The sequence below is a fragment of the Dermacentor variabilis genome, chromosome 5, assembly GCF_050947875.1.
Source record: "Dermacentor variabilis isolate Ectoservices chromosome 5, ASM5094787v1, whole genome shotgun sequence".
Classification (NCBI taxonomy): domain Eukaryota; kingdom Metazoa; phylum Arthropoda; class Arachnida; order Ixodida; family Ixodidae; genus Dermacentor; species Dermacentor variabilis.
In genome coordinates, this window is record NC_134572.1 from 64,259,813 (window position 1) to 64,285,130 (window position 25,318).

At 49.2% G+C, this 25,318-nt stretch overlaps 1 protein-coding gene across 1 annotated transcript in view; it reads left to right on the forward strand.

Annotated features, from left to right (window-relative positions):
* LOC142582693 (glutathione S-transferase 1-like) overlaps positions 1–10,260 on the forward strand; it is a 35,668-nt gene extending 25,408 nt beyond the window's left edge. Inside the window, exons 5-6 of the mRNA XM_075692643.1 lie at positions 3,513–3,617; positions 6,033–10,260. Of these exons, the coding sequence (XP_075548758.1) occupies positions 3,513–3,617; positions 6,033–6,194 (267 nt within the window). The 3' untranslated portion in view covers positions 6,195–10,260. The remainder of the gene's footprint in view (positions 1–3,512; positions 3,618–6,032) is intronic.
* Positions 10,261–25,318: the final 15,058 nt, after the last annotated feature.

Genomic DNA, 25,318 nt, shown 5'->3' on the forward strand with positions numbered 1-25,318 from the left:
TGGGGTCGTCATTGCCTTCTCCGGAATCGGCCATGTCCGCTGCTTGTGGTCGTAAACCGGCCAAGCGCCTACTCCGTCGGACAGTGGGTAGAGCTAGGTCGTCCAGGATCGTCCAAGATTTACCCCGCACGTCCACCAAAGATGTTACGAATGATGTTTATTTACAGGGTGAAACGGTGAAACGAGGTCCGAGAGGGAAGCTACAGGCCAGGCCCAGCCGGCGCAGAGTACCGCGAGGTCACGCGCGCACACTCTACTTCGTCTTTCTCTGCCTCAGCCGCAGCCGCGCAGTGCTGCGACATATATACATATATATGTATATACAATATATACAATACATACATATATACATATATACAATATATGTATATATACAATATATACATATATATATATATATATATATATATATATATATATATATATATATATATATATATATATATATATATATATATATATACAAAACAGAACGGTAGGAGGCATCCTTATATTCGTTAACATCTAACAGCGCGGGCGGGCGCTGCCATACGACATTAGCAGTGCCTCGAGCATAATTGATGACATCATGAAGTCGTTCCATTTTGCCGAGCACCTTGCATGAGAGTCAAGTGCAGGGGAAATAAATGAACCGTTGCTCACCTGCGCAGCAGCGTACAGGAGCCAGCCTAAACCAGCGGCGGCTGCACCTTCTTAATGAAAAATCGAAGCGCCCGAGATCGCTGTAGTTGTCTCTCCGAAAAGTTTTTCTTGGGCGCTTTAGCCCAACGCTATGTGTGACCTTCATTCGATTAGTCGCTGGGAATAGCTCAGAGTTGTTCCAGACATGGCTTCCGACGGGCCCTTGCTTTGTGCCTTGCCCTCGCGATGTTGCCGGAAGCATCGCATCGGAAGGAATCGCCGTGGTCGGAGCAAACTTGACGGTCGCTTAGTGCGCACCAGTTTACAGGCGCCACTTAACATGTCTTAGCATTTCGTATACGGATATTTGCGGTTGCTAATTAGAGTTCTGCAGACGAATACGAATGAGCCTGAACGAATGTTCCAGCCAATATCTGCCAGGTTCCTTTCCTATAACATATCCGGGTGGTCGTTTCAGTGCGATATGGCAGTGGTACAAACGGCACGTAAAAGGGCAACTAAGCGTTTGTGCTAACTTAAAATGGATTCACTGATGGTAATCAAGCCACACTATCACTACCGCATCCAGTTATTATCCCAATACGGCTTTAAAGTTGTTTTTCGCGATCTCCACCTTTGGGCTCAAGTGAAAGAAGCCTGGTCAAATATTAAAGTTTAATCTCTCTCTCTCTCTTTTTGTCTCTCGCAGAAGTGTCTGAACGCTCTCAAACGAACACCAGAATATGCTATTGAATTATAAACGACAGTTACTTTCACTATTATTAATATATATTTCTTTAATTGTGGGATTTAACGTCCCGAGACCGTGCAATTGATTATTCGGCATGCCGTAGTGGAGGATTACTGATTTGTTTTGAGCACCTGGTGTTCTTTAACGTGCACCGAAAGCGCGATACACTAGCGCCTTTTGTTTTTCTTCAAAATACCGCCCACATCGGAAGGTGGCCGCCGCGGCCGGCAGTCGAACCAGCGACCTCGTGTTCAGCAGCGCAATGCCATAGCCACTGAGCGGTGGGTAAGATCAGTGCAACGATACTCTCGCAAAAGGAAACATGTAGAATCAACGTATTCTTCTAAGCTGTATACTATAGGAACGTAACTTGGAGAATAACAAGTAAACTTGAAAGACGTTTTGAGGGACCACACGGCGAGCGATAGAGAGCAAAATGATACGCTTAATATTATCGCATAAGAAGAGATCAAACGTTGGTACCTATAATTCTGTAGTTGAGTTAGAGGCCAAGTGGAGTTGGGGAGGTCATCTAATATGTTGAGCAGATGCACGGTGTTCAGTTAGACTAACAGAGTGGGTGCTAAAAAAGAATCGCAGTAAAAGTAGCGGCAATGGATTGGTTAAACTGATGGAATTAGGGATATTCAGAGGCATACGATGGTTGTCGGACCCGAGGCTAGGCCGGGCTAACTTGAGATCACTGGGAGAGATCTTTGTCCCGCAGTGGAACTGACGGTGCTGATGATGATGGGGGTGGTGGGGCTGGTGGTGACGATTTAGCACGTATGGCTAGCTTATTTGTGTCCAATGTAGATAACTGTATTGGTTCCCCCCCATGTATGCAGCGCGTCAATTTTATTAAATAAATAATGATGTGGTCGACTGAAGTCACGTCATTGACTAATACACTGTTCGAAGAGTTACTGCCAGGCTACTTATACCGACACAGCTGGTTTGACACAAGTGCAATACGACAATGATAATGCATGGTGATCCAAGGGCGCGCACTGCAGAGGCTGGGGTTTCGCGACATTGTAAAAAAAAAATGAAATCTGCCTTTTGTGAAGACCCGCTAATCTCTCGACAAGAGAGATTATGGAAGCTTTGAGATTAAAAGCCTGGCGCGAAATTTCTGATCGCGATATATATGGTACGTACGATCGGCACGGCTTCCTTTCCTATTACATCAGAATAGTGGTCTGTGTAGATTTTCACTTGGAACAAAAGAGAGATTCTATCGCTGCGGGATTCTTATTCAAGTCAGCCAAGCTGTGACTGGGTCTACGTGTCACAAACGGGCATTCGAACCGTCATTGGGGCAAGGTCATTAGCACTATAGTCGTCATCATCATCTTCATCATCATCCTGGTTAAGCCCACTGCAGGGCAAAGGCCTCTCCCATACTTCTCCAACTACCCCGGTCATGTACTAATTGTGGCCATGTTGTCCCTGCAAACTTCTTAATCTCATCCGCCCACCTAACTTTCTGCGGCCCTCTATTACGCTTCCCTTCCCTTGGAATCCATTCCGTAACTCTCAATGACCATCGGTTATCTTCCCTCCTCATTACGTGCCCTGCCCATGCCCCATTTCTTTTTCTTGATTTCAACTAAGATATCATTAACTCGCGTTTGTTCCCTTACCCAATCTGCTCTTTTCTTATCCCTTAACGTTACACCTATCATTCTTCTTTCCATATCTCGTTGCGTCGTCCTCAATTTAAGTAGAACCCTTTTCGTAAGCCTCCAGGTTTCCGCCCCGTACGTGAGTACTGGTAAGACACAGCTGTTACAAACTTTTCTCTTGAGGGATAATGGCAACCTGCTGTTCATGATCTGAGAATGCCTGCCAAACGCTATAGTACGCTATAGCGTTTGGCAGGCACGCTATAGTATACGAGGGATTTCAAGACGGCAGTCCGCACTCTCTTGCGACCTCGGCGGCAGCGCAGATACTCTTGATCGCTCTCTCGATAATTATAGGCTAAGACCGCTCGCAGATAGTGATTCCGTTTCTCCTGTTCAGCAGGTGGACCACGACAAATGAAATCACAAGGGACCAGAATGGGAGTTTTTTAGAGCTCTTCACTGGCTCACAACGAACACCCTGGTGAATACGCTCGCGTTTCATTCCGCAGAAACTCGCCGAAGCGAAGGACTTGCGAGAGAAGGTGCCCAGATACTTGCGGTACTTCGAGAAGCTCCTCAAGGACAACGGTACCGAGTACTTCGTCGGCAACCAGGTAGGAGAAGCACGTCCTGATCTCGACACAAAGAATAGAGAGAAAGGAATATACATAGTTAACAGAAGTAAGGAAGAACGGTGCTATTTCAGAGGGCACATATCTATGGGATAACAGTTAAGAAATGTAACGGTGACGAGGTAGTTACGGTAGCCTCTCGAAAAAAGAGCAGTGAGATGCAGTGTTTGCATATGCATGTGCATACCTTTCTCTCATTGAGGACACGTGTCCGAAGATGCTGTCTTGTACATCTCGCCGCTGTATAATTCGACTTGTTGCTTGTTGCGAATTTCACAAATTTTTTTATTTCGGAAGCGCTGTCAGGTATTTTTTTTTATTTGCTGAAACGGCGGAATTAGACAGTCAAATAGCACTTCTTGACACCGATATGTTGACCTACAAAAGCAACGACACTCGTGTTTATGGTTAAAGGACGCCCACAAAGCGATGATTTTAACACCAGTGGTGACCGTACCACAGGTGATCGACTCACGGTGACAGTTAGGAAATGTACAATTAAAAAAAAAAAGTTCTACTTGGCGCCCTGTTACGCAGGCTGCCTGAGAACGGCAAAACAATCGTATCTACTAGTTTATCGTTTCGCACGACCTCTGCGTGCAGCAGTGCAAATAACACCTGGAATTCAATTTTATCCGCACGACTATAGCCTACAGGCAACCGCGTACTCTCGTCGTGACAGCCGCTATATACACGCTGTCGGAGACGACAGCCCTTGGCAGGCGTCAGTCGCGCACAGACGGATCGAAACGAGCCGTTCCGCCTCCACGATGGGCATCAAGAGCGTCGTCCATCTCCGCGTATCTGTGGTATTCAACCTGACAGCTGTGATCACGACAATATATCGGGTTTAACTTCGCACTCGTTGCCGCGTGTCAGGGGCGTTATTATTCGTTCGTTCCTGAGATGAACAAAGCGCCCCTGTGCTACGAAAAAAAATATACAGAAAGAAAGAGAAAAAGAAAGGGAACGCGAAGAAACGAGACAAAGGTGCCACAGAAAATGACAGAAATAAAAGCTGCCCGCCGCGCAACAGAGGAAGCGTGACGAGCATCAGCGAGGCCCAAAAGCGCGAGCGCACTTGACCCTCTGCCCTTTCCCTCCACCCCGCCTCCACTCCCGCCTGGATGCGGCGTGCTAAGTGAACGGCGTCTAGCGGCCTCTTCCTCGACAGTGGCGTGGGACACGGGTTCTCCGGTGTGCACGTTTGGAGTCCGACCAACCGTCCCTCCATATTTAGCAGCCATCGGCGCGCCGCGGCACTACTTTGACCCGGCCCACTTCTGGGATCAACACGCAGCTATCCTACTCGTCACGAGCGCGAGCATTCGCGGTGGTGGAGAGGCTGCTATAAGCGACGCCGCACGCCCGCTGTGAATCAACACTGCTGCGCTCCCGGTGGGCTCGCACGATCGAGCGGCGTTTTCCCGATGCGGTCCAGGAACAGCAGATAGAACAGACATCTTTCCGCGCATTAAGCGAGCCTGTGTGCGGCAACAAAATTATCTTAAGAGTGCATTGTTTGAATCTGTGAATTGTACGCGCTGAGGAACTGCTTTTCATTTCCGCGCTGTTTAAGAAGGAAGTGTACGAGCGCGTGATGAATTCTGCCTGGCTCATTCAACAAGGACCTCTCTGTAAGCGGTCACACTGGTAACGCTATAAAAGAAAATCCTTGGAACATCTATCTATCTATCTATCTATCTATCTATCTATCTATCTATCTATCTATCTATCTATCTATCTATCTATCTATCTATCTATCTATCTATCTATCTATCTATCTATCTATCTATCTATCTGTCTGTCTGTCTGTCTGTCTGTCTGTCTGTCTGTCTGTCCTCCTCCTCCTCCTCCGTCTCCTCCTCCTCCTCTTCTTCTTCTTCTTCTTCTTCTTCTTTTCCTTCTTTTTCTTCTTATTCGAGCTGTATGACTTATGATGAATTCGAAATTACCCAGCTTTAATAATCATTTGAGTAGTTCCGAAAGTAAACCCTATTCATCATGTCTAACTTGCGTGTGCAAGGTCGCACCGGTTAAACGGGCCTGAGTATGTCTATCGCTCCTTCGATGTTTCATACGGTATCAAGGATTTCACAGGCGATAGAAATGCATAATCGAGAAAAAAAAACTGAACCTGCTGCTTCAAAGTCTTCAATGGCTGAAGATAGTTGATAGTTACGTCAGCGTCACATAAGCGTCGAATGTCTAATAAATCATTTTGACGTCCCTTTGATGAGAAGGGCCGGGCCGCAGAGAAAGAGAAGTGCCGTTGAATGATCCCGCACACCATTAGGTACGAAAGCTCCGCAAGGCGTGCACGCAAATCTTCGCTACGTCAGTCACAGGCGCCATTCAATGCCTCACAGTCCCCGTTGCCGTGTCTGCCGTGCGCAGCTGACGTGGGCCGACCTGGCGGTGACGTTCTCGTGCGTGCAGCTGCTGCAGCGCTTCCACGGGGCCCTGGACAGCCACGCGCATCTGAAGGCGCACTACGAGCGTGTCACCACCCTGCCCGTGGTGCGGGCTTTCCTCGACCAGCAACAGGCGGCAGCATAAGGAACCAGCGGGGCGCACTATAATTGTATACCCACATATCCGTGCGCGGAGCTGCGCGCGAGCAGGTGGATTATTAGCAAGAACCGACAGGAAGGCACGCAATACGAGATTATGTGATTATGCTTGGGTAAAAACAGTCGAACCAGGAAGGGCACCAGGATGAAAGAAGTTTTCGCTTTTCACAACCTGTACTGAGAGCCGTCGCTGCTGCTGATGAGCGCATGTAACGTCGTGCTTTCGACACCCAGCTACGACTACCGTATTTGTACGCACACCCGCAGTGGAGGAATGCGAAAATTTGCGCTTGTCTGACATTTCGGGATACGCTAAAGAAGCCTCGGGTAGCGAGATAATTTTCAGAGCTCTCCACTGTGCCCACAACCGAAATGTAGCACATATGTACATTAAAGAGCGACGGCCAATTCCAACTGATCACGTGGTGTTAGACGTTATAGCTGGCGTTTATACGGTATTCCTTAGGTTTAACGTGGAATTGCGCAACGGCGAGGACTTAGGCAATAAATGGCGTTTCGCAAAAGACGCGAGAAAGAAAAGAAAACAGACATGAGCAGGATCGACAAACGTACATCCTCTGTCAGACTTAAACCCGAACAGTGAAGACACAAATAGCGGCTGTAAGGGGCCAAGATCTAATGCTTTGGAATGAAGCTGCATTAAGTTAGAGCCACTCAAGGCAACCCAACCAGAAATATCCGGCATCCTCCGCTGGAGAAGCAAGAAGGCGTTTGTATATTTGTAGAATGCTCGGGTCAAGTATGACGGTGGCTGTACAAGTCTTGTCAGCCCTCGGATAACGTTTGTTTGTGTCTACTGAGACATTAATTTGCTTGCTGATTCTTGGGAATGCGTTGTGACAAACTTATGGTCGGAAGCTGGAGTGCGATGAGGGTGGTTTCAGCCCTCTCTTTGTGATTCTGAGCACTGCTGGCTATAGTGCGGATGCTTGGTCAGGCAGCTCAATGGTGGACAGGTGACCACTCGCTGTTTCGTCCACTTAGCCATATACCCATGTTCGCGTCTGCCAAGCACTTCTGGCGCCAGCCCACCGTGAACAATGTAGCTTGGTAATAATTTACAGTCGGAAATTAAGAACGAGCTACAGCTGTGGCCGTCGGTCCAACCCTTATACTTGTGTAGTTCCGCGCTAAGTCCTCAAAGTATGCTGTTAAGGAAATGGACAGCTATAAAGTCATCACTGATATTCATCTTGCATCCAGATTCAGCGAGTGCAAAAGAGCTTTGCACTTTGACACTGTCACGGAAGGCATGTGGACACAGGAAGAGAGATTGCTGGCGTGACAATTGCCTATAAACACAGCCGCAACGACGCTTCTGTGCCCTCGAGTAAAATAGAAAAGCCGAAACAGGGTCACTTCCTGCCTGGCTATCCGGATTTGATGCTCCAGTTAACCCTATACCTGAACACAGATCTTGACGACCTATCGGGCCCTATATCGTCCCCTTTGCACAGTCGTGCACTTAATGTGGTCGGAAGTACGAATAGATGTATAATCAAGTTGCTCACTGCTACTGCCTGAGCATGCCCTGCGGAGATGTCGCACGGTCTGGTGGTCAAATCAGCGTTGCCTTCTCACGCCTTTGAGCACCCTGTCGAACAGCTTCCGCCGCTCCTGATTGCTCCGGGTTGGGCTGTCCCTCCGATAAACGAAATGAATCGACGTCAAACAATGGGGTTGTGCATGAAGTGTTTTAAGACGCTCCTCTTGCCTGATGTGACCGCACCACGTGAAATCTTCTAGGTAGTGAGATTGTTCTCGATTTACCCACATGTTTGGAGCAATCCTGAGATATTTTTTAATTCGAGTTGTGCTACTTTCTCACGAAGCAGCTAGTTGCTGGAAAATGCAAACTCTGCTTTTCAGCTTATGACGAATTGAAGGGTGATGGTATGCTGCGACGCGTTTAACATTGACGTATACCTTTGTATTTACCTCCGTGTGCAAATGTAATAGACCCTGCTCCCTACGGTTTTGACCCCCGTTTTTGCATCAGCTAGCAAAGATGTCGTTGTTTCTAGTTGAGAATGTTCTTTAGGCATACGAGTACAACTTAACTAGAATGAGCGGTAACTGTTTCATCTGGTGCTGCCCAATCGTGGTTTGAAAAATGTGGGAGGTGATAGGATGCGCCTTCGAGTGCGAAATCGCTATTTTTACCTACCAGAGTGTACAATGCGCGCAGGTCGCAGACTTTCAGAAAATAGTGAGTGTTACTTGCTGGCGCGCTTTACTTTTTTCTGTTTTTCGTTTAGTCTTGTTTAGTCTGTTTGTTTAGTCTTTCGTTTAGACCTTTAATCACTGACGTCGAAGCTGTTCCGCGACAGTTGAAGAGAGCGGCAACAACCGTGCACTTTTCTGTGATGTCACATAGCAAGGTTTTTTTTTTTTTTTTAGGACGAGGCACACGACACGAGAAATCACTCCGTGATGTGTCACGCGCACACGCACGCGAATGGTTGTAATTTCATTCACCCGGAAGCTGATCGAGCCGCGTGAATTCGTCACGCGGGCGAGCAAGATGTTGGTGAAATGTTTGTATGGTGACTTCGTGTTTGTAATGTGGCCAGTTTGATAGAGGCTTGACCCTTCGGGTTGCATTTCTTAAAGAAAGCACGGACCAATGAGTAATTTTTCAGCTTTTCAAATCTAGGTATTCCTCCCACATATCGTCTGACGTCGCTTGGCACCTCGCATTCGCTTGAATGGCAACCGGTGTCGCTATTAGCTGGGCAAAAGTTCGACGTGAAAAAAAAAAAGAGCGCTTTTGACAGCCGTAGAAAGGAAACGTGCAATCGGGACCAAGTAGGAGCTGGCAGTAAGCACGATTCCTGTTCACGCTTCTATTTCGTGAGTGCCCTGTATACGCGCGTGTCTGTCCACGGCTGAAGCACAACTAGCGAAGAGATTGCGACGCATGTTAGCCTTGGTGCGCGGTAGCTCGGTGCAACCGAGCCCTGACGAGTCCATTAATGCGGGCAACCATAAGTTAAATGATTCTCACTAGCAAATGGGTTAAATATTCGGGCTGGCGCGAGCTCATGTTTTTGTGTCTACCGTCAGAGTTTTCGTGCCTAACGTCAGTGTCTAACGTCTGTACGAAGTATACGCTGTGTGCCACCGGTAACTGACACATTGTCCCTGGGCAATTGTCTCCGGTGTCCGCACTATAGCAGGGAGTAAAACGCACGCACAAAATGGCTGGAGATATATACCACTGGTAAAGATCGAATGGCCGGTAGAGTGAAGCTTGCTATTTGTGAGAACAAAGATAAATTTCTTTTATTTTAAAGTACGCTGTTGTGTGGGTGTGTTAATAAGCGTATTTAGGGGGCATCTTAGCGTCAGTACATCAGATCGAGAGTCAGGCGTTGACACATCGGAGCCCCTGCTTTCGACTTACTACGCACTCGCTCTGGTGGGTAGCTGGAAGAGTCCTCGGGGAACAATTGGCTTCGATTTTCTCTCCATATGTCGCAGTGATGTATTACGGCGTGGACAGAGGGAGCTGACAATTGACAGAGGGGTTCTCGCTTATCTAGGCGCATCACTTTCCCTCTGGTATTTTAAACGTTAATGTCATTTTGTTCCCTGGAAAAGCATGATTGACATACACCCGTCGTTTAGCTGCTTTACTATCATACCGTACGTGTGTTAAAACCCCCCAGCTTCTCACGTTATAATTCTACCAGGTTTGCGTATCCTTAAAACGAAAATAACGATGCCATTCACCGCTCCAGATCACGACTTGATGTGTGTCTGCACAATCAGCTTCAAACTGTTCCGCCGGAATCGTTCCTCAGAGTATCTGCGATGCGGAAGTCATTGTTCAGCACGTAGTGCCCTATACGATCACCCGCTTTCGCCGAGTCAAAGGTTAATGGCAAGCGCACTCAGGCGACTGGGTGTACTGTGCGTATCCGACCAGTGATTGTGTGATTGTCTCACTTCTCTGGGCTATATGGAATCGCCGTAGTCCGACGTTCTCTGTTTTCTTTCTTTCTTTAATAAACAATGTGAACACAACATCACGCTTCCTTTTCTCTTCAAATATTATATCAAGTTCAGTGCGAAAGCGCGAATGAACGTAATAACAACGAGCAGAAGAAGCCCAAAAATCTAGTAGCTTATATATCCCAGCGCATTAAAAAAATATATGTATTCCCTGTGTTCATAATTCTTTATCGCCATACGGTATCCTCTGTAAATGCTCCTGTGTTTCCGTATGACCCGCCGTGGTTGCTTAGTGGCTGTTGCGTTGGATATGCTTTCGGATCACAACGCAAGCTATGTGACCAGAACGTACCTTCGCAGCTTCTTCTGAACCCAGCTTTTTTTAATCGGAATGCCAAAACACCACTAAGTGATCGTTGTTACAATGATGCTACCGCGGCAGCACTGGAAGGGCATTCCCACAAAGGTAACAGTTGAGCGAGCCGTATACTTGCCGTATATCTCTGGTATCTCTCTGGAAAATTTCCGCGCGACTGGTCGCTCGAGGCGTTTTGCTTGTATTCGCGGGCTTCTTTCACGCTCGGAAAAACACTTTTATGTAGCACGTATTGAGCAACAGAAAGCTGTATCGGGAGTTTTTCATGTCGCTCTAAAATTTTCTCATTGGCACTTTTCATCTAGCTATATTTGAGAAGTTGATTAATTAAGACTAATTGTATAGTTAGGCGGGATTTTAAAAAATGTAGTTCGAGTATCTCCAAGCGACGGCAAACAAGATTACTTTGTTTCTAACCAGCTACATGGCATTTGCATATTTTTAAACTCTGGCTAAAGTTAGCTGGGACACCCTGTATACTCTCAACCACATAGCGACGGCGGCTGCTCGGGGGCAGGGTATTGCACGGCTCCATTATACCGTCCATCTCGGAGTCGCATAAAGCGACGGGGGTTACCTTCCGAGATATCGTAATCTTCCAGTAAGAAAACGACATGAGCCGTGATGGTCGCCGTGTTGTGGAGCGGCTCTTCTGATCGATTCCGGCCACAGCCCTTATGTAATCTGTTGAATGTTCATGAAATATTTATAAGGCATGCATCGTTTTACATGCGCTAAGCCTGCATATGTGTGAACACCTTCCGTGCCTCTAGTCCGTAGCTGTCCTTTCTGTTTGTTATCCTCGACTGAGAGAAGACGATATAGCTGACAGTGGCGTGGCTTACAATAAAGAATGCGACATTAATTCAAATCAAGCGCGGCGAGGCACATGGGGAAAACTAAGCTTCAGTAAAAGAAAGAAGAAGTAAGAAAAAAGGAAACTAGTGGATTTTATCGCTCGCGCAAGTGGCCGAAGGCCTGGAGAATGGTTTCGCCACGCCGTCAGCGACTTGGATACCTTGCAACACTTCAGCGAATTCGGGCCGTCATTCGTCGCGGAGTTCGTGTCGACCTCAGTGGAGTAAGTATATCGGTGTCGACAATACTGTCTGCCAACGAGTCACGCGACCGTTGCGCTTATTGGCGTCGACTCAGTACCATGTTGTCCTATTCAGGCAGCGTGCTTAAAGAGCTTTAGGCAAGAAAAAAAAAAGGAAAAAAATGTAGTGTGTTGTGCATTGAGTGAACCTGACTGTGCGGACTGGATGACTTCGCGTATGTCTCCAGTGCGCTGGCTCGACGGTAGGTGTTGCGTTTCGCCTGCGACACGTGGTTTTGCCGGCGCTACTGCGGCGGGGCGGCAGACATTTTGGCCCGATCGTCGTCGCCGCAACACTCATCGCCAGGTGTTTCCAGGCGCGACTGCGGCGATGCGACCGCCTAGGGATCATCCTCGCATTCCAGTCATTGTGCCCGAAACAGGCGATGCCAAAGCAGGGACCATCCTCTCATTACAGTCATTGTGTCCGACCGGCAGCGCTACAACAGGGTGCTACGAGATCGTGCTCGACAGGGTGCTACGAGATCGTGCTCGTCATGGTGCTACGGCATCGCTACGACAGTGTGCGTCACCATTAGCCCATTGTACAATCACGTGCTCGTCTTTTGAGGGGTTCCTTCTTGCCCTCAACTGCGAGAGTATAAAAACAGCTGCCCCCGGACGCCAAAAGGAGGGCTCCGATTTCTTCTGTGGAGTGAAGTGCTCTCCCGTCTCTCTACTTCGGTCAAACCTGACCGCCAACTCTTTGCGATGTTAAAATAAACAAGTTGTTTTGTTGTTACCAGTCGACTCATGCTTTGCCGGGACCTTCGGATGCTTCCAGTTGTACCCCAGGCCGCCAGGCCAACGCTACCCTTGGGGCTTGCGACCCAGGTACAACCACGGGCGTCAGCGCCGAGTTCCCAACAGATCGTACCAGCAGTCCGATCCAAACATCTGGTTGGCAGCGGTGAGATCGCCTCCGACTTCAAACAACGGTCTGCCAGCGGTGAGATCGCGACAACGGAGGCCAGCAGCAAAGAGATGCAGTTGACTGTATGCTGAGCAGCTCAACGACGATCCGGGAGCAGTGCAACGAGCCCTGTGTGACGACTGGTTGCCTGCAGCGGAACGACTGCGCGGAATTCCTGCCTGCGAGGTTTGGTGAGTGCGGGACTTTCTTCTTCTGAGCTTTGCCAGGCTTTTGTTAGTGTCAGAAACAGAGCTGGTAATTGTGGTTGTCGTTGCTGCCGGGTTAGTTTGCGGCAAGACAATAGTAAGCAGTAGAGAAAGCAGCATTCAGAGCAGCCATGGATTTGAAGTCGTTGCGCAAACCGAAATTGTTGGAGCTTGCAAGAGAGTTGGGTCTGGATGTCTCAGACAAACTAAGAAAACCAGAACTGATAAAGGCTATTCTTGAGTTAGAGGCTGAGGATGACGAGCCGTCGGAATGCCTTGAGACTATTGAGGAGAGGTCAAAAAGACAGGAGCGCGAACTTAAAGAGCAAAAAGAGAAACAGGAGCGCGAACTTAAAGAACAGAAAGAGCGAGAGCAACAAGAGCGTGACCGTCAACACGCTTTGGAAATGAAGCGTCTTGAGGTAGAAATGGAACGCGCTCGTAATGGAAGTCAGGCACACGGTGCAGGAGAACGAGTATTGTTCAAAATGACTGACCTGATGCGGCCGTTTAAGCTTGGAGAGGACATTGGTTTGTTCCTGGTTAACTTTGAGCGAACGTGCGAGAAGCAGGGGTTCTCTCGGGAAACGTGGCCACAGCGCTTGCTCACTTTGTTACCCGGCGAGGCGGCCGACGTAGTCGCTCGCTTGGATAGAGAGGAAGCAGAGGATTTCGACACAGTGAAATCGAGTCTTCTAAAAAAGTACCGGCTGTCTGCGGAAGCGTTCCGTCGGAAGTTTCGGGAAAATGAGAAAGGCAAAAGTGAGTCATATACAGAGTTTGCGTATAGGCTTATGTCGAACATGCAGGAGTGGCTCAAAGAAGAGAAAGCGTTTGGTGACCACGATAAAGTTCTGCAGTGTTTCGGGCTAGAACAGTTTTATAGTCGGTTACCGGAGAACGTGCGATACTGGGTCTTGGATAGGCCAGACGTTTGTACGGTGGCTAAAGCCGCTGAGCTAGCCGAGGAGTTTGTGACGCGTCGGGCTCGCGGTGCTAAGGATGGTCAAAAGGGCGAATTTGGCTCGAAGTTCGAGAGGCCGAAGTTCACACCCATGAGAGCAAAGGGGAACACGCGTAGTGCGGATGCGAGTGGAAGCAGTGCGACCGAACCTAAGGAGACGGCGGCAGCCGAAGCCGAACGCAGAAAGCGGTTCGAGATGAGGCGAGCGGGCGTTTGTTATACGTGCCAGAAGCCGGGTCACTTTTCGGCGCAGTGTCCGGAAACAACACCAAAAGTTGTGTTTTTTTCAATAGGCAGCACTGACGAGAACATGAAGCTTCTCGAGCCTTACATGCGAGACCTCCTCGTGAACGGGAAAGAGTGCCGAGTGCTTCGCGATTCCGCAGCTACGATGGATGTAGTTCACCCGTCTTACGTAGAACCCCATATGTTCACGGGCGAGTGCGCATGGATCAAGCAAGCCGTGGAAGCTCATAGCGTGTGTCTGCCAGTAGCAAAGGTGCTTATTGAAGGACCTTTCGGAGCGCTTGAGACAGAGGCGGCAGTGTCATCTATGCTGCCACCCCAGTACCCGTACCTATTTTCAAACAGGTCCGATCACCTCCTGCGCGAGAAGGGGCTTTTGTTTGGTGAAGCTAGTGTTCAGGCCTTAACCAGATCGAAGGTTCGGGAGCTCGCTGCAAAGGCGGTAGTTGCGGGGCCGACGTTATCAAACAACGAAAAAGGGTCAGAGGCGCAGCAAGCTGATATTCAGAGCACGCCCGAACTGAATAAAATTGAGTCTGTAGCGTTGAAGGCGCCAGATACTGGAGAGGAAAATCCCGATTCGGGAAAGTTAGAAGAGCTATCTACTGATTTGCTCATCGCGCCTACGTCAGACGGACTTGATAGGTTGCTAAAAGTCAGCCGGACGGCTTTGATAGCCGAGCAAAAGAAGGATGGCAGCCTGGAAAACGTGCGCTGCAATGTCAAAGAAGGTATCGCCAGGAAAACTGCGCGTTTTGTGGAAAGAGGTGGAGTCCTGTACCGGAAGTATCTAGACCGCCGAGGAGTGGAGTTCGATCAGCTGATCGTGCCTCAATGCTATCGTCAGGATCTGTTGCGCTTGTCACACGGGGGTTCGTGGTCCGGACACCTAGGAGTTAAGAAAACTAAGGACCGTCTCTTGCAAGAGTACTATTGGCCAGGGTGTTTTCGGGACGCAGACCATTTCGTGAGGACATGTGACACTTGTCAGCGGGTGGGCAAACCAGGGGACAAATCGAGGGCGCCGTTGAAATTGGTACCTATCATTACGGAGCCTTTTAGACGGCTCGTTATTGATACTGTGGGACCTCTGCCGGTAACAGCCACGGGGTACAGACACATTTTGACTGTGATCTGCCCAGCGACAAAGTTCCCTGAAGCAGTGCCGCTTAAAGAACTCAGCTCAGTTGAGATAGTTAATGCACTACTGTCCATATTTGCGCGAGTTGGTTTCCCTGCGGAAATCCAATCAGATCAGGGCACAGTGTTTACTAGCGCTTTGACGACAACTTTTCTCGAAAGGTGTGGGGTAAAGCTGTTACACAGCTCAGTGTACCACCCACAGTCGAATTCCGTTGAGAAGCTCCACTCCGTCATGAAGCGCGTGTTGAGAGCGTTGTGTTTTGAACATCGAACTGACTGGGAGCTGTGTCTGCCTGGGGTGATGTTTGCTTTAAGGACCGCGCCGCATGCGGCTACGGGGTTTTCGCCAGCTGAACTGGTGTACGGTCGCTCGCTTCGATCTCCGCTTCGCATGCTTCGAGAATCGTGGGAAGGTAGGGGCGACGACCCAGTCGTGGTGGAGTACGTGCTTAAGCTCCTCGAACGCTTAAGAAGGGCACAGGAGTTGTCAGGTGAAGCAATGACAAAGGCCCAGCAGAGGGCCAAGGTTTATTATGATCGGACAGCCAGGGCCCGTCGTTTTGAGGTTGGCGATGAGGTCATGATATTGCGCACATCGCTAAACAACAAACTAGACGTGCAGTGGGAGGGCCCAGCACGAATTGTTCAGAAACTGTCGGACGTTAACTACGTGGTAAGCCTGCCAGGAAAGCGGAAAGCACAGCAAGTTTACCACTGTAATCTGCTCAAACCTTATAGACAAAGGGAAGCAGTGGTGTGCATGATGATAAACGTTCCTGAAGAGCTTCCGGTCGAGCTTCCGGGACTAGGCTCAGTGACGAACAGGGAAGACACCGGTCAAGTCATTAGTGACCTTATCAGTAAAGCACCGCTGTCGCCTGAGCAGAAAACCGAACTACACCAGCTATTACAAGAGTTTCAAGGTCTGTTCTCTGAGAGGCCTGGTAGGACTTCGGTACTTTCTCATGATATAGAACTTACCTCCCCAGAGCCAGTACGATCCAAGGCGTATCGGGTGTCACCCCGCCAGAGCGATATTATGGAGGCTGAGGTAAAGAAAATGCTACAGCTCGGTGTTATTGAGGCAGGTGAGAGTGATTATACCTCCCCATTGATTTTAGTTGAGGTACCGGGCAAGGAACCTCGTCCTTGCGTCGACTACCGCAGGCTTAATTCCATCACTAAGGATCAAATTTATCCGATCCCTAACATCGAGGAGCGCCTTGAGAAAGTTAGTAGCGCTCAGTTTATTTCCACCCTAGATCTTGTCAGGGGTTATTGGCAGGTTCCACTTACAGAAGAGGCTAGTAGGTATGCGGCGTTCATTTCACCAAAGGGAACATTCCGTCCTAAAGTGTTGAGTTTTGGTTTGAAGAACGCGCCATACTGTTTTTCAAGCCTCATGGATAAAGTGTTGCGGGGACAGCAAGAATTCGCTTTACCGTATCTAGACGACGTAGCGATATTCTCCGCATCCTGGTCTGAGCATATGGCAAACTTGCGGGCAGTGCTAACCCGCCTGCGCGAAGCGGGCTTGACAGTCAAGGCTCCTAAGTGCCAGTTAGCACAGGCCGAGGTTGTCTACCTCGGTCACGTGATTGGTCAGGGTCGTCGCCGCCCCTCTGAAATAAAAGTGGCCGCTGTGCGAGACTTTCCGCAACCGCGCACAAAGACCGATATTCGGTCGTTCTTGGGTGTCGCCGGCTACTATCAGAGGTACATCCCTAGGTACTCTGATATCGCGGCTCCCCTAACGGATGCTCTAAGAAAAACAGAGCCTCAAACAGTCGTCTGGGACGAGACCAAGGAAAGAGCTTTTAGCGCCCTAAAGAGTGCCCTAACAAGCCAGCCTGTGCTACGATCGCCAGACTATACAAAAGGGTTCATTGTTCAGTGCGATGCTAGTGAGCGAGGCATGGGCGTTGTACTGTGCCAACGGGAAAAGGGAGAAGTAGAACACCCCGTCCTGTATGCTAGTCGTAAGCTGACCAGTCGTGAGCAGGCGTATAGCGCCACCGAGAAAGAGTGTGCGTGTCTCGTGTGGGCCGTTCAGAAATTGTCATGCTATCTAGCCGGCTCGAGGTTTATCATTGAGACGGATCACTGCCCTCTCCAATGGCTGCAGACCATCTCTCCCAAAAATGGCCGCCTCCTGCGCTGGAGCCTCGCTTTACAACAATATTCCTTTGAGGTGCGTTACAAAAAGGGGAGTCTCAACGGTAACGCCGATGGCTTAAGTCGAAGCCCCTAACGTAGGAATCAGCCTCAAAATTGTTTGTTACTGATGTTTTTTTTCCTGAGGCAGGATTTTTTTAACATATTGCTTTTGTTTAGTGTTTCAAAGTGATGATATGCTTTCTAGTGCAAGTTTTCAATTTGTGGACGCGTTCTGAGTGATGCTAGACTACTGTAAGGAACTAGGCAGTGGTATAAAAAGGGGAAAGAGCCTGGCAGGGCTTAGTGAGGGTTGTGCCGTGCTTGCTGACTGAGCGGTTGAGTTTCAGCGTAGTTCTAACGCTTGCCGGGAACGAGAACAAAAATGTGAACTCTCCCGAAGTCACGTTGCAGTGTCCCGTGCGAACCTGAACGAGAGAACGAGGCCTTCTCTGTGCGCTGCGCTCAAGAAACGTCGAGGGACGCCCGACTTCGGTTATGAGCATCATCGAGCGACATCCCTCCGGACAGCGGATGCAGTCCCCTGTCCATCGGGATCTCCTTCCCCCGGCGGGGCGGTCTGTTGCGTTTCGCCTGCGACACGTGGTTTTGCCGGCGCTACTGCGGCGGGGCGGCAGACATTTTGGCCCGATCGTCGTCGCCGCAACACTCATCGCCAGGTGTTTCCAGGCGCGACTGCGGCGATGCGACCGCCTAGGGATCATCCTCGCATTCCAGTCATTGTGCCCGAAACAGGCGATGCCAAAGCAGGGACCATCCTCTCATTACAGTCATTGTGTCCGACCGGCAGCGCTACAACAGGGTGCTACGAGATCGTGCTCGACAGGGTGCTACGAGATCGTGCTCGTCATGGTGCTACGGCATCGCTACGACAGTGTGCGTCACCATTAGCCCATTGTACAATCACGTGCTCGTCTTTTGAGGGGTTCCTTCTTGCCCTCAACTGCGAGAGTATAAAAACAGCTGCCCCCGGACGCCAAAAGGAGGGCTCCGATTTCTTCTGTGGAGTGAAGTGCTCTCCCGTCTCTCTACTTCGGTCAAACCTGACCGCCAACTCTTTGCGATGTTAAAATAAACAAGTTGTTTTGTTGTTACCAGTCGACTCATGCTTTGCCGGGACCTTCGGATGCTTCCAGTTGTACCCCAGGCCGCCAGGCCAACGCTACCCTTGGGGCTTGCGACCCAGGTACAACCACGGGCGTCAGCGCCGAGTTCCCAACAGATCGTACCAGCAGTCCGATCCAAACATAGGCAAAATGGCAATCGCAAACAAGAGTGAGCCGAAGCGAATGGTGTTATGCGGTGGGTTAGCGCGGTTGCTGAGAATTCGGGACAAACTGATGAAATTGGTGAAGCGAAGACAACGTCAAGCTTCGAGAACAAATTTAGCCGTAGGTTTAAAACAGTCGCTCGAAGGAGATGTGTCAGCCGTAGACAAAATTCGAAGAAAATATGGCAGATATCATAGTGCTTGTGGAGTCACCGGGTATATGCCACTGGGTTTCAGTTTGCTTCAATTTTATATATGGCCATTACGAACATTCTCTTTCACTTATAAATATAAGCACTACAACATATAATCTCTACTATCAACATTTACAATATTCTTACAACCGTTCTATACAAATCGTGGATGCTTCGTATTGCGTAGACGTCAACCGCATGGGGCTCTTCCAAATTGTTTTCTGCCATAGGAAAGCGTCACGCCGAAAGAAATACGACAGGAAATTAGAGAAAAAGGCAGGCAAACGAGACGTTTATGTGCGGTTGTCATTTTAAATAATCCATTCGATTCTTTTCCAATCCGCTTCCCCGTTGTGGGTATATATGAACCAATCAAACAACAACAAGAATAACAACAACGACAACAACAATCACAACTATGACGACGACGCCCGAATTTATCCGGTTCGCCACACTGTACTGTGGAGGAGGAAACAGCGAAAGATAAAAGGAAGCGACTGTAGGAGCACAACACGCGCACGCGTGCGGGAATAAAGATAAAGCGTTGAAGCCGATCGATTGCGCAGGACAGTTGATAAAATGAAGCACAACAGCTTAATGTCCTCTACAGCATGATATACAGGGTGCTCCAGCGAACACTTTCGAAAATCTTTAAAAATTGCCTGTAGCAGATCGCACAGTTCTAGACCATGAGCTGGTGTATTCGAAGAGGTGGGTATTACATGCACAAAACTATTAAAATGCTTAATCGACTAATTAATAAACATTCGCCAATTACGTTTTTAACTAATTACATTATGGTCCATATTGCAATTTACAAATTCTAGCGGGTGAGGCTGCAAGGCATATCCACTTGAAAATAAGTGTGTGAATGACACCATTTACGAGATATGCGCCGTCAAACTTGCGGTAAAAATGCACTGTCGTTCCACTTACTTTCTTAACAAAACCTCGTTAAGTAACTGGAACGCCAATGCATTTCTTTGCAAAGTTCGGGAATTAGTATATCGAAATTGGTGTCAACCTGTGAATTCGCCTCAAGTGGATCCATCGCCTTACGAACTCGATCCCCGGCTAGGATTTGTAGATTGCAATATATGCCATAATGCAATTAGTTAAAAACAAATGAGTGATTTATTGTTAATTAGTCAATTATGCATTTCGATTTTTTTTTGTGCAAGTAATGTCCACCTCTTCGTGTAGACCACGTCATGGACTAGAATTGGCTATCTGCCACAGGCAGGTAAAGAAATAATAAGTGTTCGCTGAAACACTCGGTATGGCGGTGAAAGCACTGCAGTGAAATTTGTTCCCGCAGAACCCAGCTGTTGAGAAGATTGAGCGATTTAGTGCCACGGAAAACGGCTGCCTTTGCAAACAGAGAGTGAGTGGCTGTAGTAATCGCAGACAGCGCGGCCCAGGCCATCTCTATGTGGAAGGATTTGGCGAAGGACGCTGCGAACCTATATGTATAGTCAGCAGGTGAGAGTTGTGTGCCTTTTGTGGCATAAACAAACGGCCGATGGGTCATGAAAGGGTTCCAGTAAGCAGCTGGTGGTGGTGGCGGTGGTAAACTTTATTGAAAGGGGGAAGGGTAAAGGGGGACGTGGCTGAGGGATCGGGCTCAAGTAAGGCCCTGGGCCTGCTTGGCCTTCTCCGCCCACTCCACCAGTTCAAGCTGTCGGTCGATGTCCCCGGAACTGAGCAAGGCTGTCCAGTCAGTCTCGCTGCTCACGAGGGGAAGAGAAAAAGGGAGCGAGGTGCATTCCCACAATATGTGTGTGAGTGTTCCTGTTTGTGAACAGAGCCTACATTGGTCGCTTTTCTCGCCCGCTGTGATTTTGTTAATCTACTTGTTTTTAACAGAACGTATCCGAGCATCTATGCGTCATCTATTCAGAAAATTTCGTCCGACACTTTCGCATTGAACTGCATAGACGAACCACTTCTCTTTACGACCAACCTTGGAGAGGCAAACGGCTCCTGCAGACTGCTTTAACGTTGCATGAGGTCGGTATGTAGATGCCGATAATTGCAGCAATCATGCTAGGTAATTTGCATCCTAACATCCCAGCATCAGATAACCCCGACTCGTCGATATATGCTACCAGTCTGCCAAATTCATACTTGCCAAATTCGTTTTCCCTCCATTAAGAGTCAGCCCCTGTTTACGACAGTGGAGCAAACAGTTGGATGCACGCATATTGCTCCTGATGTCAACGACACCGACGCCCTCCCTCTGTGACAACGGCAATGTCGAAACAAAGGGAACATCCACCGCTAACTGCCGCACCACGCCTCGTTCTGCACGTTTGTATTTTTCTAGGCACAATGCAACTCGACGCGCGACGGGGCCGGAGCACCTTCGTTTTGTCGTCTGGTCTGGTCTTCCTTTCCAACGAGATGCGAAAGTATACGTCCAGTAGTGCCGGGTAATCCGAGCGCCCGAGAGAGGGCCACAAAAGGTTAGAAAACAAAAGGGCATACGCGGTCAGCTGATACCCATGCCACCACGCTTGTCCTACATGCGCGTATACAGGCTCCCTTGTTCCCGAGCTCGATGACACAGTTCTTGTCTGATTCGCATGCAAATTGCCCTCAAGATGGGAGGGGCCACTTAGCTTTTGTTCCCCTTCCTTTCCCTCTTTTTTTCTCTTCTCGTAGAGAGAGCATTTCCACGCCACGCGGGGAAGAAAGCAAAGGGCTACATACCTCGCATGTACAAATTCAGGGACGCATGCGCCGCGTGTGAAAACAGAACGCGGTTACACCCCACCTCACCCCACCACCACCACCATGATCCCTACGTCCCATTGTCACACGTGTCTCGGTCATTTGTTAAACTTAGATATCTTTTTCGAGAGATGGCGATTTTGGGCAAGTTTGTCTTTGCATTTTATTTTCTATTATTCTCTTTTGATTCGCACGAACGCTGCCGAATGAATGTACCCGCGTTTGGCGGCGCTGCCCCGTTATTATAGTAAGCTTGCATCTGCAGTTGGGCACGCAGGAACTGCGATGGTGACTCGCAGGGGGATATTTCGGGACCCTTTGTTGTCCACTAGGAACGATGAGTCCGAGTGGGTCAAGGCCCTAATTGGCCTCATTAACTGTCTGGGCCTGCACTTCCCTGGCTTTGTCCAGTATCTTTTTGTTTCACTGGTTGCGCTTGTTCTGACGACTTCAGACTGCTCTCTGCTCGAGGCTGCGCATGAGGATTCCGTGACTAGATGCAGGCCCGTATCTCGGGCTACTCGTTAACTGTAGCCATTATAATAGCGTACAGTTATAGTGAGGTGTGATATGCACCGGCCGACGCATGCAGGTCGTCGACACGCCGAAAATATGTATAGGAAATGCGTTCCATGTGGTTGCTCGCTCTCAGGGGCCGGGATTCCGTTACGAAGTTAACAACGACACGACTGTTTCTGCTGCGTAGTTTTGCTTGTTTTAATGTGGAATAAAAGAAAATAGCTACACACCATTTTGGTACGGCTCAACCTCCGACTAGCACTGTGTTCATTTCCGGGCAGTTACGGGCACCTCTGGCACAACCAAAGAGAAGTCAGGCGCGAGGTTGGCTGGATTCGAGCGTTTTTCTTGCCTGCTACTCTACACTGGAGAAAAAAAGAAAGGGGAAAAATACGTGCGAATTAACTTGTGTAATCAAATGCATTCCGTTTGCCTTCGCCAAACCGTGGTTCTAAAAGTCAGGGCCGTTACAGAAAAAGAGGGTGTCAGGAAATATGTTCGCCATACCTATTACCAATTTTATGCCATAAAAGGATGCGGCTGGCCAATGACAAACAGTCTTCCCGAACGCAGAATTCCGTTCATTCGGCCCCTCGTCGTTTGTAATATCGGCGCCTTATAGCATCGGATCGCGCGCACAAAAGCAAGACGCGGAGTAGCCGTGTCGAGCGCACTCAAATGTGCGTGGCGTTTAGACGTCCTTGTTACTAATCGCATCTTGTCTCCTTCCGAGTGGACTGTGTATAACTTCCCGGCGTCCATCTCGTCTAAGTTTCAAGTACGGCCCTTTAAAGTTTCAGATCGAGACGACATTCTCCGCAAGTAACGTGCACCAGCGTCCCACGGCTCCCCCCCAAAGCCACCGACCGGCGCGTGAGAGCGACAAGCCGGGCTACGACGGTCGGAGTCTTCGTGGTCGACGTCGCATACTTGAGCATCGGCGCGGCACGAAGGACTTCACGCACCGCCGACGCTGTGATCTGCGAACAAAGACGTAATAAAAAAAACAACGTTACCAGCGGCCGAGGCGAAGAAGGGGCGGAGAAAGCGACGAATGACCGCTTGTTGTCCGCTGAGACAATACATCGGCTGGGATCATTTGCTTTCGTAACAACTCGCGTGTACACACACACGCCTAGCCGCGTCGTGGAGGGAACGGCGACCGAACGGGTCGCGGGCGCTAAATGACCCGTTCTCCTCCGGATGGCAGCGTCTTCTTCGGCAGTCTAGACGTCCAGACGCGGCGCGGCCTTCGCTCTAGTATGCTCGCGCTCGCGCGCGCCCGCATCGGCTGGTGAAGGAGAAAGTGAAAGACGCTCGTGCTCCCTATGTGGCCACCTCGGCGTGAGAAAGGAAACGTTGAAGGTGGTCTGTAATATACGACCTTCTGTGTTCACCGAGCGCACTGGAGCCACGAAAGAAAGAAGCCTTAAGAATAGCATGCCTGGATCTGGTGGGGGAGGTTGCGTGACGCTGAGTTGCTGGACGCGGGGTGACATACCACGGTGACATTGCAAGAGACGTTCAGGCGATCCAATTACTGGCCTCCGTTGCCAGGCTAAACCCGCCTGTAGCTACAATCCGCCACCACCACCACAATTTCTGGATCTCTCGATTCGCATTTCTTTTCACGGGTTTCGGGCTGCTCGTGCCGATAAACAAAAAATCGAAATATCGAACACATTCTATTCTGCACGCAATACGCATAGCGCGGTAGAACACTTCCGTCTGGACACCTATGGCCTGTTCGATGCGGAAAATACGAAGGTAACGCGAAATATGGGCGAACAAGGGAAGGAGGCTACTGGGTGTGGTTCGACATTTTGACATGAAGACATGTCCCTGTCATCATCAATCCACCGCCCAATGCTTCAATAATATGACTCATCTTTGTCAACTTCAACATGTGCCATCGTTTCTACTAGATGACATGCCTTTTTGTCGAGCTCCTTTCAGCGCCGTCGTTTCTGATGACCCGTCTTTGCCAAATAACTTTAAACCCTCTGACAAAGAGAAATCCTTCTGTCGAAACTTTGGCCCTGAAATGAGGGGTCCCTTTCACTTGTCAGCCCATATTTCTTGGGTTAAATGTGCGTCTTCTAAGTGTCTCACTTCAACTCTCCTTGGGTTGTTGAAAGGGTTTCTTTTTTTCTTATTTAGCTCATGGCGCCAACGTAACCTGTTCTATGACAGGCGATCAGTGCGAATATACTTACGAATGCGCTTGCTAACTGGTCCCGAACGCTGCGTTTTCTTGCAACCCCGTTGCATTTGTATTACAAGCCCAGATGGCGGCATCGAATGCCTCGGATAAAACACATTCCGTAACGTCAAGAGCATTTCAACAGTAGGTTTCCTGCCTTTGCCCTTAACCGGTTAGTCTCGCCCTCAGCTGGGGCGCCTGCAGAGCTACGGGGCTAAGCGAGGACGGCGCCTCGATTTGAGGACAGCTGCACATCGCGGTTCTTATGATCCTGCCCTCCTCCACTTCCCACACGCAACGGCCGCCACGATAAACAGCCGTAATTATTACGTTCTTTCCACCTCCGACCCTTGCTATTTGGCGAGAGCTCAGTCAAGACATACTATACAGTAAACTGCTGTATTGACTGACCTATTGTTGGTTTGCAACCTGTAAAGGCGAGAACAACCGTCCTCTCTCCTGAACCTGCTTCTCCTGGACGGTCGCCCGCTTTCAGAACAAAGGACTCTGGCATCCCAAGACGTCCGTGGAAAGCACGCGGTGCGTAACAATGGTGCCCCTTGAGTTAAACGGCCTTCATTCAAGGCTCTAAGCACAGCCGTATCAGCCGTGTCAGAACTTGAACAGAATAGGATCTGGCATACAAGGCGCATGTGTGTGAGGTAGGACAGATGCTTGCACAACGTCGACAGTTGCGCCAGTTGGCGACCAAAACGCCCTAGCGTGTGGCTGCAGCGCACAGTGCCCGACACGATGAATTAGAATAATTGGCTTTCTTTCATTCTGCTTCTTTGGTGCCGTGTACTGTGCCCGCTTCACACGTTAAGACGATGCTTATATGTATATGCCACCGGACTCTGCCTACATTTTATATATGTGAGTGCATATATAAATACGTAATGCATAGTTCACTCCACTGTTATCGTCACCTTAATGCCTTAGCTTCTCCCTACATGCACTGCCGTGACAGAGGCGTGCTTCTTTCTCGACCGACCTCTCCACCCTTGCTCCAAAAATATATTTACGTCTCTTCTAGTCCTCCTAAACCTTTCTCCTTTGTATCGTGCTTTCTAGGGCAAGCTCGCGAGCGA